Source organism: Chanodichthys erythropterus, chromosome 13, assembly GCF_024489055.1.
Source record: "Chanodichthys erythropterus isolate Z2021 chromosome 13, ASM2448905v1, whole genome shotgun sequence".
Classification (NCBI taxonomy): Eukaryota; Metazoa; Chordata; class Actinopteri; order Cypriniformes; family Xenocyprididae; genus Chanodichthys; species Chanodichthys erythropterus.
In genome coordinates, this window is record NC_090233.1 from 4,838,318 (window position 1) to 4,854,442 (window position 16,125).

General features: G+C 36.2%; 1 protein-coding gene across 1 annotated transcript in view; it reads right to left on the reverse strand.

The window, feature by feature from the left end:
- Nucleotides 1–1,255: 1,255 nt before the first annotated feature.
- wdr36 (WD repeat domain 36) overlaps nt 1,256–16,125 on the reverse strand; it is a 50,064-nt gene continuing 35,194 nt past the window's right edge. The window contains exons 15-23 of the mRNA XM_067406440.1: nt 14,553–14,661; nt 14,192–14,271; nt 12,561–12,668; nt 11,273–11,370; nt 11,042–11,187; nt 10,824–10,940; nt 8,819–8,900; nt 8,541–8,728; nt 1,256–1,499 (exon numbers count right to left, since the gene is read on the reverse strand). Coding sequence (XP_067262541.1) covers nt 1,350–1,499; nt 8,541–8,728; nt 8,819–8,900; nt 10,824–10,940; nt 11,042–11,187; nt 11,273–11,370; nt 12,561–12,668; nt 14,192–14,271; nt 14,553–14,661 — 1,078 coding nt within the window. The 3' untranslated portion in view covers nt 1,256–1,349. The remainder of the gene's footprint in view (nt 1,500–8,540; nt 8,729–8,818; nt 8,901–10,823; nt 10,941–11,041; nt 11,188–11,272; nt 11,371–12,560; nt 12,669–14,191; nt 14,272–14,552; nt 14,662–16,125) is intronic.

The following is a 16,125-nucleotide window of genomic DNA, read 5'->3' on the forward strand; positions in this document are numbered from 1 at the left end:
CCCATTGTCCCAAATTGTTGATGCAGTAATGTCAATTTTGATAAAACTTTTAGTGCTGACTACATTGGTCTGGCTCAATTCGGTCACCAAAATTATTTTATAAAAGTATAAGCAAACTATTTTTTTTTTTTTTTAATTTATATATTTAATATAAGGTAAAAATAAGTTTATCAAATGCCTATAAATGAACATTCCCAATAGTTGACAGCTACTAAGGGACAGCAAAATTTTGGTTAAGTCTTGTCAGACGCCTTCCCCATGGATTAGTACGGATTGTATACTGATAAAGTACTGCCATTATTTATCACTTTATTATAGATTGTTTACATTAATAATAAAAAATACAAGCCATAAAAGCCTTGAAAATTACTGACAAATTTCAATAAAATGTATACACTGCCCAATTAATATATTTTGCATCAATTAAACAAAATCTCATTACTGTAAATAATAGCATGATTTATTGTTGCAGTAATTTTTTAATAGTGTCTGGCAGTTTTTTTTTTTTTTCATACAGTTTTTATTTATGGCATGAATATGACAATGTTCAAAAAACCCAATACTTTTGCCTATCCTTGTTAGATTATTAAAGTATCATATGGCATAACAAGAAACTGCTGTTTAAAGTTATTCTGAAAAACCAGAATGTTTTATTAAAACATTTACCCCAGACCACTGAAGCATGTACATTTACTTCAGTCTTCTTTCGTTTGACAGCAATCCCCTTTACCGACTTTGACTTAATGTGCATTATTGAGGATCTTTTTCTTAAATTTTTCAAATATGCCACTGTCAGTGACAATTTTAATGTGCTATGAGGAAGAAATCACCCACACGGAGTCCAAATCTGTACTGGCCTGCATGACTGGTCATCCTTTAAAGCTCAAGCAGTGCAGGAGTGTTCTGGGCTCCCACACAGAGAGACCCATCTGTTCAGTATCTGCTCAACACAAAACAACCACAATCCCAGCTAACCACCAGCATCGCTCTCATCTCACACATTCACTTCCTTGCTGCTCAGTCTTACAAAATGAGAAGAACTGGAAGACGATCTAGGATTCTTTTGGACGTAGGTGTGTGCATATGTATAGCAGATATATTATGTAGGGTATTGTATTCGGACAATTAAACATGTCACTGCTTTACGTGACAAAATAAAAGGCTTGGTTTGATATTTTGTCATCCATTCAAGACCCACTGTGTAACATATATGAGTGCCATGACAATAGCAGACAAATCACATATAGATTTGGAATACTTTTAATATGTATTAGCAAAATAGGGCATGGACATTTAGTCTGATACAAACATTCAACAACATTCTCAGAAATGCATTGGAGAAAGGTGCTTTACAATAGTGCACTCTTGATATAAGACAACAGACAAATGTTCTGATTTAAGAGCGTCTGCATGGACATCCACATCTCCTCCAGGTTCGCAGACACGCTCTCTGCCTCCTTCATCAGTTCGGGCTGGTCTGCGATGAACCGAAGATGGAGCTGACACAGAAAGACAGCATTGTGAGAAATAATAATTTAAAAAAAAAAGTCAAAGTCAAACCAAATTGTTGAATTACTAGGTGTTGTTTAGATGTAATTAAAATTATTTTATATAAAGTGAATACTTTTAATAGTATTTTTAGTGCAGAAACGAGGTTGACAGTCTGTGCAACGTGCTGAACTATAAACCATAATGGGAAATATTTTCATATTCATTTGCTGCCACCTGCTGTTTAAAAACCAAACAAATCCAGTGGGTCCTATTCGGCAACATTAAAACTTTCATAACATTACAACATGCATAAATTAATGTGGTAACACTTTACTTGAAGGGGTGTGCATAAGACTGACATGACACCTTCATAATTATGACATGACACATGTCATGAATATGAAGGAGGTTTTATGCATGTTTATGACAACTGTCGTTAAGTGTCATTTGCTTGATTATGTCATTTTTAATGCAAAGATGACATTGTTTAAGATGTCCGAGTTATGACAATTTGACATAAACCAATACAACATAACCTGTCAGTGTCTTTGTCATGACAACTTGACATTATTTAGCTTTATGGGTTAACATTGCATTAAACTGTCGTGTGGTTGGTTTGACATTGGCTGTCATGAGGCCATTATAATAGTGTCATGAATATGTATCTTGAGCTTAAGTACAGTGGTACAAATTGAACTTGTCATTGAAATGTCATTAAGTGACAATACTCTGACAAATAATTTTATAACAGCGTCATGAATATTTTTCTTTTTTTTTTAAGTTTCCTCTAACAGAAGGTCAGATAATAGACCATTTCAAACTTCTTAAAAAAATGATACTGTTATAAAATAATGGTAACACTTTATTTTAGGGTCTTTTAACTATTTGCTTATTACTATTAGCATGCATATTACTAGAATATTGACTATTTATTAATAATTATTAAGCACATATTAATGCCTTATTCTGCATGACCTTATTACCTAAACTTAACAATTAACTATATTTAGAAGCAGGGGCGTAGCACCAAATTTTGGGCCCTGGGTACAAACCATCTTGCTGGGCCCCTGTACCAAATACCATAGTGATACCAATGGGTGGGGTATTGCATTTTTATCATAAAAACACTTAAAATGTAAACAAAATAAGCCACACTCTGATTAATATATTTTTGTTTCATTGTCAAAAGTACTACTAACTTGCTAAAATATCCTTTATTGTCACAATACCCTTTTTAAAGTGTAGGCTAAGTACAAGTTAATTGCTGATTATTTGTCTGTTTAAAATAAATGCAGACTATAGAATCACAGGGTACACTAACCGCCAAACTAGACATTCAGTCTTTGAATTACGTTTTAAAATAAGTCATTTTCAATCATTAAGATGTGCATTAAACTGAGAACAATCCTGTACTTAATGTAAGAGCGTGCGCGAGCTAATTTGCATAACAATGCGGTAAAATAGGCGCTAACGATCTGTGTTTTCGCGGGTGTTAGATTTTGATAATGGAGGGAAATATACAGTGTTTTCATGTAAAGTTCTGACTCTGGGGAGAACTGCAGCAGAAAAGGAGACAAGCTGCGCAGGCTCCGCCTCCGTCTGCTTCTCACTCCGTTATTTACTCAGAAATATTGTTTGCTCGCTATGTAGGGTGTGATACTATAAAGTATTGGTATATTATTCAAATAGAGTACGAACATAAATGTATGCTATTCTACCTGGAGTAGATATTTATGTTAAAACAATGTCAATGCTCGATGATGCATTTGTAGCTCACCTTTCTTTTCAAAAACCTGAGTGAGCAACTGCTTGCCCTCATTTGCCTTTCTCTCTTTAATCTTCTTTTCTTTTCGTTTTTGAGCCCCTGATTTTCCTTTCTTAAGGAAAGACATGACTCTTCCCCTGTCTTCCTAGTTCATATCACGGCTAACTCCAGCTCCTGTCTCATTAACTGATTCACGAATCACCGCAGGTCCGCAGAAGCACCTGACCTGCGGGTCGTACCATTTACATTGATTCGAGAGGGGTGGTGGGGCCCTGCACAGCATGAAAATGACTTTTTTTTTATACCAAACAAGTGCCTAACTACAAGTTTAGTTTTGCACAGCAACTTTTTTATTTGTAAATAAATGCTATACAAATGTTAGTGCATGTATATGTATGTATAGAAAACTGACTTCTAAGGCCCCCCCCCTGCCTCGGGCCCTGGGTACTCGGTACCCTTTACCCCCCCAGTCCGACGTTTAGAAGCAGGAAATTAGGAGTTTATTGAGTCATAGTTAATAGTTTATATATGCGTTTCCTACACTGAAGTGCTACCAAAATAATGTAATGTAATGTTAATGTCAAAAACCAAAGTAGTTTAAGTTTGATAATTCCTCTGCTATGTCATGTTTATGACAGGTTGTCGTGACAAAGACACTGACAGGTTATGTATTGGTTTATGTCAAGTTGTCATAACACAGACATCACAAACAATGTCATCTTTGCATTAAAAATGACATAATTGAGTGAATGACACTTAATGACAGTTGTCATAAACATGCATAAAACCTCCTTCCTATTCATGACACGTGTCATGTCATTATTATGAAGGTGTCATGTCAGTCTTATGCACACCCCTTACCAGTGTTACCATTAATTTTTCTATGAATGTAAAAATGTGACAAAATCATAACCATTGTTGTTGAAGCCCTTTTATAAAAAGTAAGAAATTAGAATTTGTTAATGTTATAAAAGTTCATTTAATATTTATATTACTTTTAAGTTTATATTGTATAAATATATAAAAGATCACATTGCACATTTTTATTAACGTTAATTGATGCTACAACAATATAAACCCAGATGAGCCAAAACATTATGACCTGTCACAGGTGAAGTGAATATCGTTGATCATCTCCTAACAAGGACTGGTCTGGGTAGATTAGATAGTAAGCAAACAACCAGTTTTCATAATCACCGTACTGAATGCAGGAGAATTGGGCAGGAATAAAGATCTGAGTGACTCTGACAAGGCCAAATTGTTATGGCAAGGCAACTGGGTCAGAGTATCTCAAGGCTTGTGGGTTGCTCCCGGTCAGCAGCGGTCAGAGAGTTGGCACAAACCACAAACCGGCGACAAGGTGTTTGGTGCCCGGTGCCCAAGGCTCATCGCTGCATGAGGGCAAATAAGGCTATCCCCTCTGGTCCGAGCCAACAGAAAGTCTACTGTGGCTCACAAAATTTTAATGATGCTTATGGGAGGAATGTGTCACAACACGCAGTGCATTGCACTCTGCTGCGTATGTGGCTCCGTAGTTGCAGACCAATCAGAGTGCCTGTAATGACCTCTGTCCACCATTGAAAGCGCCTACACTGGGCACACAAGCGTCGGCGCTGGAACTTGTAGTGAAAGAAGGTGGTTGGTCTGATAGGTCCCATTTTCTTTTACATCACATGGATGGCCATGTACATGTGCACAGTTTACCTGGAGAAGTGATCAGTGCTTAATTTGTAAATTATGAGTCCCTGGAACAAGGGGGTGGAGTGAGGGGAGTGACAGATCATATCCACAATCTCAGTTGGGCTTCCATCCAACTATTTTGATGTGCATGTTGAAAATGCACATAAGAAATCTTGAATGAAAATGGACAGTGTTCAAATGCATGTTAAGGTGATGGAAAATTCTCATACTGATGATGTGTTGTGACCATCTGTGCTTATAAAACACCATGGCATTTAGAATTAAGCCCAACAAAAGGTCTGACCAACATAGCCCTTGACATTCCTATGGAATTCGGAAGTTTAAACTCTAGTCATTTTGCAAAGATTTAAAGAGGCTAAAATGTGAATAACATCCATAGCAACTTGCATGTATACGTTTCAGAAACCGCTTCCCACAAAACAGAAGTGCAATGAAGTTTATACATATTCTCTATATGTTGCTTGTCATGTGTTGGAAATACAAATAGCGGTCAAATCCTGTAAATCACAATGCCACAACACAAATCAAGATCATTTTGATGAAATCCGATTTCAAAACACTGCTTCAGGAAGATTCGGAGCACAAATGAATCAGTGTATCGAATCATGATTCAGATCGCGTGTCAAACTGCCAGCGGCTGAAATCATGTGACTTTGGCGCTCCGAACAGCAGATTCGATACACTGATTAATTTATGCTCTGAATCTTCCTGAAGCAGTGTTTTGAAATCGGCCATCACTAAATAAGTAATTATTTTGTTTTTTTTGGCGCACCAAAAATATTCTCGTCGCTTTATAATATTAATATTGAACCACTGTACTCACATGAAACGATTTAAATATGTTTTTAGTACCTTTATGGATCTTGAGGGAGGAAGTGACATTGCTTCCTATGGAGGCCTCACGGAGCCATTGGATTTCAACTAAAATATTTTAATTTGTGTTCCGAAGATTAACAAAAGGTCTTACGGGTGTGGAACGGCATGAGGGTAAGTAATAAATGACAGAATTTTCATTTTTTGGTGAACTAACCCTTTAATCTCTACTTGACCACAATTTTTGAGCAAGTAAATGTACTTTTTACTCCACTACATTTGTGATGAGTAATGCAATTACAAATTTTTCATGGCAGACAGCTTTCTCTGCAGCAGTCTGTTTTTGAAATAAAGAAGCGATATCGCCATCTAAGGGCATTGAAGGTACTATATCTTGTGCAATTTGCCTTCACTCCCCCAAAACATGTCTACAAGGCTACTTAACGTGAATGTGAGTGCATGAGCAGGTAGTTGCTGATCGCAGGCGTTTGATTTATTAGATGAGGAAATGACTGCAGTTGGTGATGAGGCTCAAACCAGCACATACAGTGGACTTTGACTATTTATTTTTACTTAACATTGTTTTATCCGCTATATTGACAAGATTTTGAAGGATATTGGTTTACTTATGGCCTTTTTGTGCACTTGAGCTCAACTGAGACTTGAGAGTTTATAGACATTTAAAAGGTTGTTGTGTCGACCTTGATAAATATAAACTTGATTTCTCATCTTACAAATCAATTGTTTCTTATTTTCACTGGCATGTCTCTCAGGTGTCGAGGACTAGTGCATCTTTGAGCCTACCTTCAGCATGAGTAAAATACTTAAGTACTGCTAAAATCAGATACTTTAAGACTTTTACTCAAGTTGAATTGGAATTGATTACTTATAACTTGTAGTGGAGTCATTTTCGATGTAAGGTATCAGTACTTTTACTCAAGTATGGTTTTCAGGTACTCTTTACACCTGTTCATTTGTGTTCCGAAGATGAATGAATGTCTTACGGGTTTGGAATGACATGAGGGTGAGTACTTAATGACAGAAATTTCATTTTTGGATGAACTAACCCTTTGCCATAGCAAATTATTAACAACATTATCATTACTACACTTAATTATCCTGAACATATGTACACAGATCAAAACATAAGAATCTTTCAGTGGTGTATGAGATGGGCGATAAGGATGATGAGGTGCCAGATCAGATTTCAGAGGCTTGTTCCAGCACTGGAAATAGGGGTGGGACGGTTCACTATTTAAAAAAATAAATAAATAAACAAACAAAAATCGAACCGTTCGGTTCTCCACCCACGGTTCAGCACGAGCTTACACCACGGTTCATCCCAAATCTGATGACGCATCTATAATATGGTTTGTCGAAAACAATGTGCAAAACAGACAGACGAATTTGGCTAATGCACGTTTCAGTCATGGATATGCATTCTAGTTTCCCAATACGTTACAACAGCGATGATCAAAAGAACATGGACAAAACAGTCACTCGTTGTAAACAAATGTTCAATGACGTGTCTCTATGACCAGTCATTTACGCCGTCATCACCCGGGTGTTGATAGCACGCAACATTGCTATCTGTGTTTAAAATAAACTCATTTAAAACAACGACAAAAAAACTCACTACACATCGACAAGCTGGTGGAGGGCGTGTGATGCTCTGGGCAACGTTCTGCTGGGCCATTTACGTGGATGTAAATTTGACCTAAATGTTGTTGCAGACTACTAAACATTGTTGCAGGTACTTCCTTTTATGACAACGGTGTTCCCAGATGGCACTGGCCTCTTTCAGCAGGATAATGCACCCTGCCACACTGTATACATGCTTCAGGAATGGTTTGAGGAACATGATGAAGAGTTCAAGGTGTTGCCCTGGCCTCTAAATTCCCCAGATCTCAATCCAAATGAGCATCTTTGGGATGTGCTGGACCAACAAGTTCAATCCATGGCGGCTGCACTTCACAACCTACATGACTTAAAGGATCTGCAGCTAACATCTTGGTACCAGATAACAAAGGGCACCTTCAGGGGTTCCATACAGTCCATGCCTCGGGCAGGTCGGCACTGTTTTGGCAGCATGTAGAAGGCCAACAGCATATTTGGCAGGTGGTCATAATGTTTTGGCATCATTATGCTTATTATGTTGAAGATTATTATGTTTATGTCATATTAAATATAGCGAAACAGTGTATTTATATTCGGGCTGTCGATTTAACATGTTAATTTAATTAAAGGTGTTTATAACAGTAAGAAAAAGTGAGGGTACGCTACAGATTAAAATACAGAAGTGCCAGTACTTCCGGGACAGCCCACTATATACAGCACTGTATACATGTCAATACACATCATGGTTGGCAAGTGTAAGTGTGGAGGAGTTTGTTTTCAATAGAATTATTGAGCCCTTCATTGTTTATAGAAAATGTTCACTACCTCTGGAAAATAATTATTGATTAATATAATTAAAATAATAAAATCATTTTTGAAAACCATTAATATACAGCAATGTGGGACAGGATTTTATATCACTGACTGACTGTGGATGGGGGATTCCCAGCGTGATTAGAAGGAAACCAAAACCAAGCAACCAGCATTCATTGCTAGTTGGGCCAGAAACTAGCAGGTCCAAGAAAAAAGTCTTATAGTTTTATATTGGAACCTAAAGCCAAAGCTAATGTGGTAGGAAGTTTATATTTTAAAAAGTGTGTGTAATTTTATTGAAATCTAAGGCAAAAAACAACAGCAGATGGTTATATCGTACCTTGAGGAACAATGCAAGGTAGGCTTGAGCCAGGTCAAAATCTCTTTTGGACTGAAGAATGCTGCTGATCATCTTGAGGAAGCTCTGCATAACTCTGACATCTCCACCCATATCTGGAGACAGTGCCCGAAGCTCTGTTTCAATGGCAGAGGGGCCCAACTCTCTCAACAGCTTCACTGGCTCCTCATCTATCATGAGAAAACAGATGATCAACAAAGTCAATGTGTTGCAAATTCAACAGTACAGAATCATTTCAAATAACAGCATAAGGGACTTACATGAGTTGCTGTTTAAGGCATTCTCAAGCAGAAGGTAAAAGGTGGACTTCTGTGCCAACACTCCCAAGTTGACAACTTTAGACTAAGAAAAAAAAAAACATTTAAAATGTCAAACATGCATTTTATATAAATATACTGGTGCTGTCAAATCGATTAATTGCGATTAATCACATCTAACATAAAATTGTGTGTTTAATTAATACAAAATTTCCCAGCCAAAACAAGGTCGCTGTTTGGATTTTAATAGGCAAATACTTAATCTATGAATGGAACATTATTACAGTGATTATTATGTTTTTAGCATGTTATATGTTTGGCAACGGTTCTTTTAACCCTTAAAAGATGGAGTGTGTAGCTTTTCATTTCTTAAAGGTGCCCTAGAACCAGCTTTTACAAGATGTAATGTAAGTCTAAGGTGTCCCCTGAATGTGAAGTTTCAGCTCAAAATACCCCATAGATATTTTTTAAATAAATTTTTTTAACTGCCTATTTTGGGGCATCATTAACTATGCACCGATTAAGTGTGTGCGGCCCCTTTAAATCCTCTCGCCCCCTGCCCCCCCGAGCTCTCGACTATAATACAGTGCATTTACAAAGTTCACATAGCTAATATAACCCTCAAATGGATCTTTACCAAATGTTCGTCATGCATACTGCATGCATGCATCGGATCATGTGAGTATGGTATTTATTTGGATGTTTACATTTGATTCTGAATGAGTTTGATGGTGCTCCGTGGCTAACGGCTAATGCTACACGGTTGGAGAGATTTATAAAGAATGAAGTTGTGTTTATGAACAGACTGCAAGTGTTTAATAATGAAAATAGCTACAGCTCTTGTCTCCGTGAATACAGTAAGAAACGATGGTAACTTTAACCACATTTAACAGTACATTAGCAAAATGCTAACGAAACATTTAAAAAGACAATTCACAAATCACTAAAAACATCATGTAATCATGAATCATGTCAGTTATTATTGCTCCATCTGCCATTTTTTGCTGTTGTCCTTGCTTGCTTACCTAGTCGGATGATTCAGCTGTGCAGCTCCAGACATTAATACTGGCTTGTGTAATGCCTTGAACATGGGCTGGCATATGCAAATATTGGGGTCATACATATTAACGAATCCGACTGTTACATAACAGTGTTATGTTGAGATTCGCCTGTTCTTTGGAGGTCTTTTAAACAAATGAGATTTATATAAGGAGGAGGAAAAAATGGTGTTTGAGACTCACTGTATGTCATTTCCATGTACTGAACTCTTGTTATTCAACTTTGCCAAGGTAAATTAAATTTTTCATTCGATAGCACCTTTAAACAACCATGTAGGAAGACACATCATGGCCATATTCCAGGATGACAATGTCAAGATTCTCCAGGGTTAAAATTGTGAAAGAATGGTTCAGAGAGCATGAAGAATCATTTTCACACATGAATTGGTACCTCTGAGTACCAATCAGAGGTTAATTTTATTGAAAATTAAATTTAAACCTTAATTTTATTGAAAGTCTCTGGGATGTGCTGGAGGAAACTTTACAGAGTGCTCACCTCTTGCATTGTCAATGCAAGATCTTGACCAAAAATTGATGCACCTCTTAATGGAAATAACATCACAACATTTATTTTCTTTGAGGTGCATCATTTTTTGGTCAAGATCTTGTATTGACAATGCAAGAGGTGAGCACTCTGTAGTTAATACTTTAACTAATGTTTAACTAATGAAACTTATAGTAAAGTGTTACCCTTTATGTTAGATGATGAATCGCAATTAATCGGTTTGACAGCCCTAAAATAAACATAATTCATATTATATTTATATATTACATATAGTTCAAAATTTATATAGTTTCAACTTAATTATAAATATTTTCCAGTCAATATTATACCTAAACTGAAAAGAAAACTGAAAACACCTGATTTGTATAAATCTTCACATTGATATATTTTCAACATCAATAAATACTATACCAAACTCAAGAGAGACACCATCAGGAGAGTTTACCTGGTCCTCTGAAGGTGTGATGGGTAGAGCAAACTGGGGCACCAGCCCTGGAATGGTGGGAATGAAGAAGGGTGCTGCTTTGGGTAATTTTGGAGGCTCTTTGGGTTTGTTCTTTTTCTGTAGATAATGATTTTTAAACATTTTAAGGGTTTGTAGTGGCATATCAAATATAACACTTGAGCACTTTTGTTTTTTTGTCATTTTTACACACATAATACCTTGATGATATCCAGATGCAGCAGATTCTTCCAGCGAGAGTCAGGAAGCAGTGAGAGTGTGACCAGATGTTCATCCAGCTGTGCTGGTGAAATATACTCAGCCATCTCAGAGCTGTCAACATCTAAAACTTCCTCTTCTTCTGTTTCTGTTCACAAGCACAAAATCAAAGGGATTTATTATCAAGTTAAATGATCTTAAAAAATATAATCATTATGATACTGTGGTTGCACCTTTGCTCGGGCAGGTGCCTGGCAGCATGATCACAGTTGGCTCATAGTCTGCAGGTAGAGGGCGCAATGACACCATACTGCACAGTGTGTTATTGGACCTAGAAAAGAAGCAGAACAATATTCCTTAGGTCAAATATACAATATTTCATAGAGCAACTTCTTTGAAACATGGTACTTGGGTCATGAGAGGCTATGTTTGGAACAGCACACTACCATACTATTAATTTGGTAACACTTTACAATAAGATTCATTAGTTAACATCAGTTAACTAGTTAACTTGAACTAATAATGAACTGCACTTATAAATCTTTGTTAATGTTAATTTCAACATTTACTAATACATTATTAAAATCTTGTTAACATTAATGCACTGTGAACCAACATGAGCAATAACCAACTGTATTATATATGTGTTAACAAAGATTAGTAAATATAGTAACAGATATTGCTCAGGGTTAGTTCATGTTAGTTAATACTTTAAGTAATGTTTAACTAATGAACCTTATTGTCATAAATTTATTAATGGTTAGAAAGGTAGTTTTTTGTAGTGGTTAAGATATGTGGTTGAATTAAAAGATCAGTTGTCACTCTATATACTTTGTTCAATGACCGAAGCTCTGTAGTTTTTATTGTGGGGGACAAAACATGCAATATATATGCAATGCAATACAATGTTGCTTGAGAGAAGTACAGAAAACATATCTAAAAATAATATTTTATTATATTTGATATGCACATTTTAACATGATTTTTCTAAAAAAAATTATGTATGGATAGTCAAGTAAACCTAAGTTGCTTCAGTCCAGTTATTATTCATCTTGAAATATTACTAACAATATAAATGTTAATCATAAATTTACTTTATAAAAAAAACCCTAAAAATGTAGCGGTAAAAAGACATGGTGTACGGCATTTGCACTTACTAAAATTATAAACTATCAATGTGATGAGAAAAGGCATGTCGTAGATAGTGCACAACAGATATTTCTGTAAAGTTTTGATATATATTTTCTATACTACACATGTATGTGTGTAACTAAATAAACTATTACTTTAAAAAGGTTTAATTCTTCAAATTTAAAGCCATTTATGCATTTAGCAGATTCATTTTGCAACCTCATGAACTCATAACCCGCAATGCCTTTTCACTGCTCAGTCAAGATGAATGATAATTGTGCTAATTGTTTACCAAAATTCAACCGCTCTAATCTTAATCTTATGTGTTCGAAATAACTAATTGAAAAAGTAAAAACAAGAGTTGACAGTATCTGCAAGACAATCTCTTACCATAAATAAACACCTAGACCGTCAACGTGCGACGAAGCCAGGAAGTTCCCGGTAGGGGACATACTGAGACTGACGGCTGCCCCATCTACCAGGAAACAGTCGACCAAACTATGAAAGACAGCAAGAGAAAGTGGAAGGGTGTGAAAGTGTTAGAGGAAATCATTCAATCATTCAATTTTGCCAGAGGGGACTTCATCGGCTGGAGGAATCCCCGTTAGACAAACAAAAAAATATCCGACATACTAAATGTCACTATGGCCATATCTATGAAAGATAATAATTATCTCTGAATTTGGTTTCACTGGTTACTTTGAAAAGTATCAGTGACTGACAGAAACAGAAAAGGTCATCACAAATATCTAACCAGTCAATAATATAGAAAGTGGAAAAGGTGTCACTGGACTGGCCTGGTCTTTCCCTCCTTCAAAAGGCTACTTTAGTGGTTTGTAGTAGAACGACAATGATGCAATCTCACTTACCACACTATGCATTACCTGTGACATACATGTTACAGGACACACAAAAATTTAGGTTTATGCCTGGGCTCGACAACTACTTTCAGGGCCAGATTACCAAAAATTAAAAATCGAGAGGGAGTTTTCATTAGATCTTAGCACTTCCACTATAAAGGAACATGTTAACAGACAACAACTAAACATTCCTATTGTTAAAATATTTAGAAGCATTCAATTGAAGCTTTTTAATGGTCTTGCCAAGGAACAATAAATACCTTAAAAAATAGTAAAATTCAATAAAATGTTTACAGACACTGTATACAGCATAACTATACATTTTAGTTCCCCTCACTCCTCACTACAAATTGTTTACATTTAACAGTATTCAGAACAGGACGAAAAAACATGAGCATAAAACAAACATAAATTATAGTGGCATTTATTATAAACAAAAGAAGAAATAGGTTTCTCATGTCCAATCCGTATGTACATTTTCTGACTATCTGAACAATCTGAGCTTGAAGCACCACCTTCATGGTTTCATGTATAATGACTTGCAAAGCACTTTTATTATGTCTTTACTCATCAGCCACAATAATGTAGGTTAATGTCTTAGTAAGATGATAAATACTTTGTTCTATGACCAAAGCTCTAGTTTTTATTGTGGGGGACAAAACATGCAATATATATGCAATGCAATACAATGATGCTTGAGAGTAAAAAAAAAAAAAAAAAAAACCTTTCTAAAAAATTGTTTATCATATTTGATATGCACATTTTTAATTATTGTTCTAAAAAATAATTATGGATAATCAAGTAAACCTAAGTTTCTTCAGTCCAGTAATTATTCATCTTGAAATATTACTAACAATATAATTATTATTTGCAAATTTACTTTATAAAAAAAAACTAAAAATTTTACAGCAAAAAGACACATATACCACATTTGCAGTTACTAAAAAGTATAAACTATCAATCAATCTGATGAGAGAAGGCTCTTATAGATAGTGTACAACAGGTATTTCAGCAAAGTTTTGAAAATTGTTTAATTCTTCAAATTTAAAGCCATTCATACATCAGCAGATTCAGTTTGCTTGTACAGCAATTTCATCTATTAATTGTAGAGCCCACTGGCTGCCAGTTGAAAAGCCTTGGTTTATGCTCTAAACTTTGTACCTGCCAGAGGGAAGATCCCATGTTCTGATGGCGCAGTCCATAGACGCTGTAATCAGCCAACGTCCATCTGGACTAAATGTCTGGACAAAAAGCGCAATGCACACTTCATAATTTAATTCACCCAAACATATCACTCAAAAACAAAAAGTCATAATTTACTCTCCTTCATGCAAAACACATACGACTTTTTGTTATACAGAACACATTACGAAAACTAATGGTAACCAGGACCTGTCAAGCTCCAACAATGACAAAAAAATAACCACAATAGTTGTCTAAGAGTCATTCCAAATACAATTAATGGTTGAGAATAGCCAAAGACTAGTCAAATTTAAATTATGTAGTTGAAACTGACGCTCACCATGTCGTTGATCTGCCCACGATGTCCAGAGAATCTACGAACAATCCTCCTGGTCTCCATGTCCAGAATGTGAATGGAAAAATCATCCAGAGCGATAGCAAGCATCCCACTGTTTGGAAAGATCAAGTATAAATCAACATCACTGTCATCCTAACTAGGTCTCTATGACATGGGTTAGTAATAATAATAATAATAATAATCATCTGTTCATATGTACAGTGTACATATGTAACGTGTACTTGCTATAGTAATAAGTAAATTATGCATAATTGCATGCAACTAACCCTAATCCTATAGGAAGTACATATTATTCAGTATTTAAATGTCTAATTACACTGTTAACAAGGGCACCCCAAAATAAAGTGTTAAAAGAAGCCTTTAAAGAAGATGTTTTTTCTTATCATCATTGCAGCCAGGTAGATCCAAAATGTTTGAAATTTTAAATCGAAAATTGCAGTGTGCAAACAGCACAAATGTACATGGCCATTTATGTGATGTAAAAGAAAATATTACTCATCAGACCAGACAACCTTCTTCTACTGCTCTAAGGTCCAGTTCCAACACTTGTGCCCATTGTGCTTTCGATGGTGGACAGGGGTCATCATAGTCACTCTGATTGGCCTGCGGCTACACAGCCCCATACGCAGCAGAGTGCAACACACTGTGTTGACATTCCTCCCATAAGCATCATTAAAATGTTGTGTGCCACCGTAGACTTGGACCAGACTGGATAGGCTTCCTTTGCCTTAATGCAACAATGAGTCTTGGGAGCCAAACCAGTCATGGCTGGTTTGTGGTACATTTTCACCACTGCTGACCGGGAGCAATACACAAGCCTTGCCATTTCAGAGATACTCTGAACCAGATGCCTTGCCATAATAATTTGGCCCATGTCAAAGTCAATCAGATCTTTAGTCCAGCCCATTTCTCCTGTATTCAACATGTTGATAAGGAGAACTGAGTGTCTGCTTACCATCTAATGTAACATCTAACCCATAGTCACGTTCTTTAAAGGTCCACCTGGAAATAAATGCCATGACGCCAAACCCCTTGTGGAAGAAAGTCGTGGTGTTTATAACCGTGACAATGAGCGCTTACCAGGATCAACTAAAGGCTGGATTCTCAAAATATGTGAATTTTGTAGCTCCATTGTTGCAGTAAACTTGCACAATATTCTTGAATGAATAATTTATTAAATGCATGCCGGGGGGCATTATCATGCATGCATTGTAGGGACATCAACTTAATATTTTCACGGCCATAAACATGATGCAGATCAAAACAAACCATGATTGGTTGCGTTACATGTCAGTCAAAGGTCCTCTTGGGTGGTCTTTGGCCAATGAAAGCTGCCTTCTGCCATCAGTCTGAATGTCTGGCTACATGAGACTATCTAACCCAGAGCTTAATATGCAGCCTTGTTAGGAGATTATCAATGATATTCGCTTCATCTGTGACTGGTCATATTTTATTGGCTCATCATCAGTGAACACTATATTGCCAAAAGTATTGGGACACGCCTTTAAATAATTGAATTCACCTAGGGCATGCAGACTGCTTCTACAAAGAATGG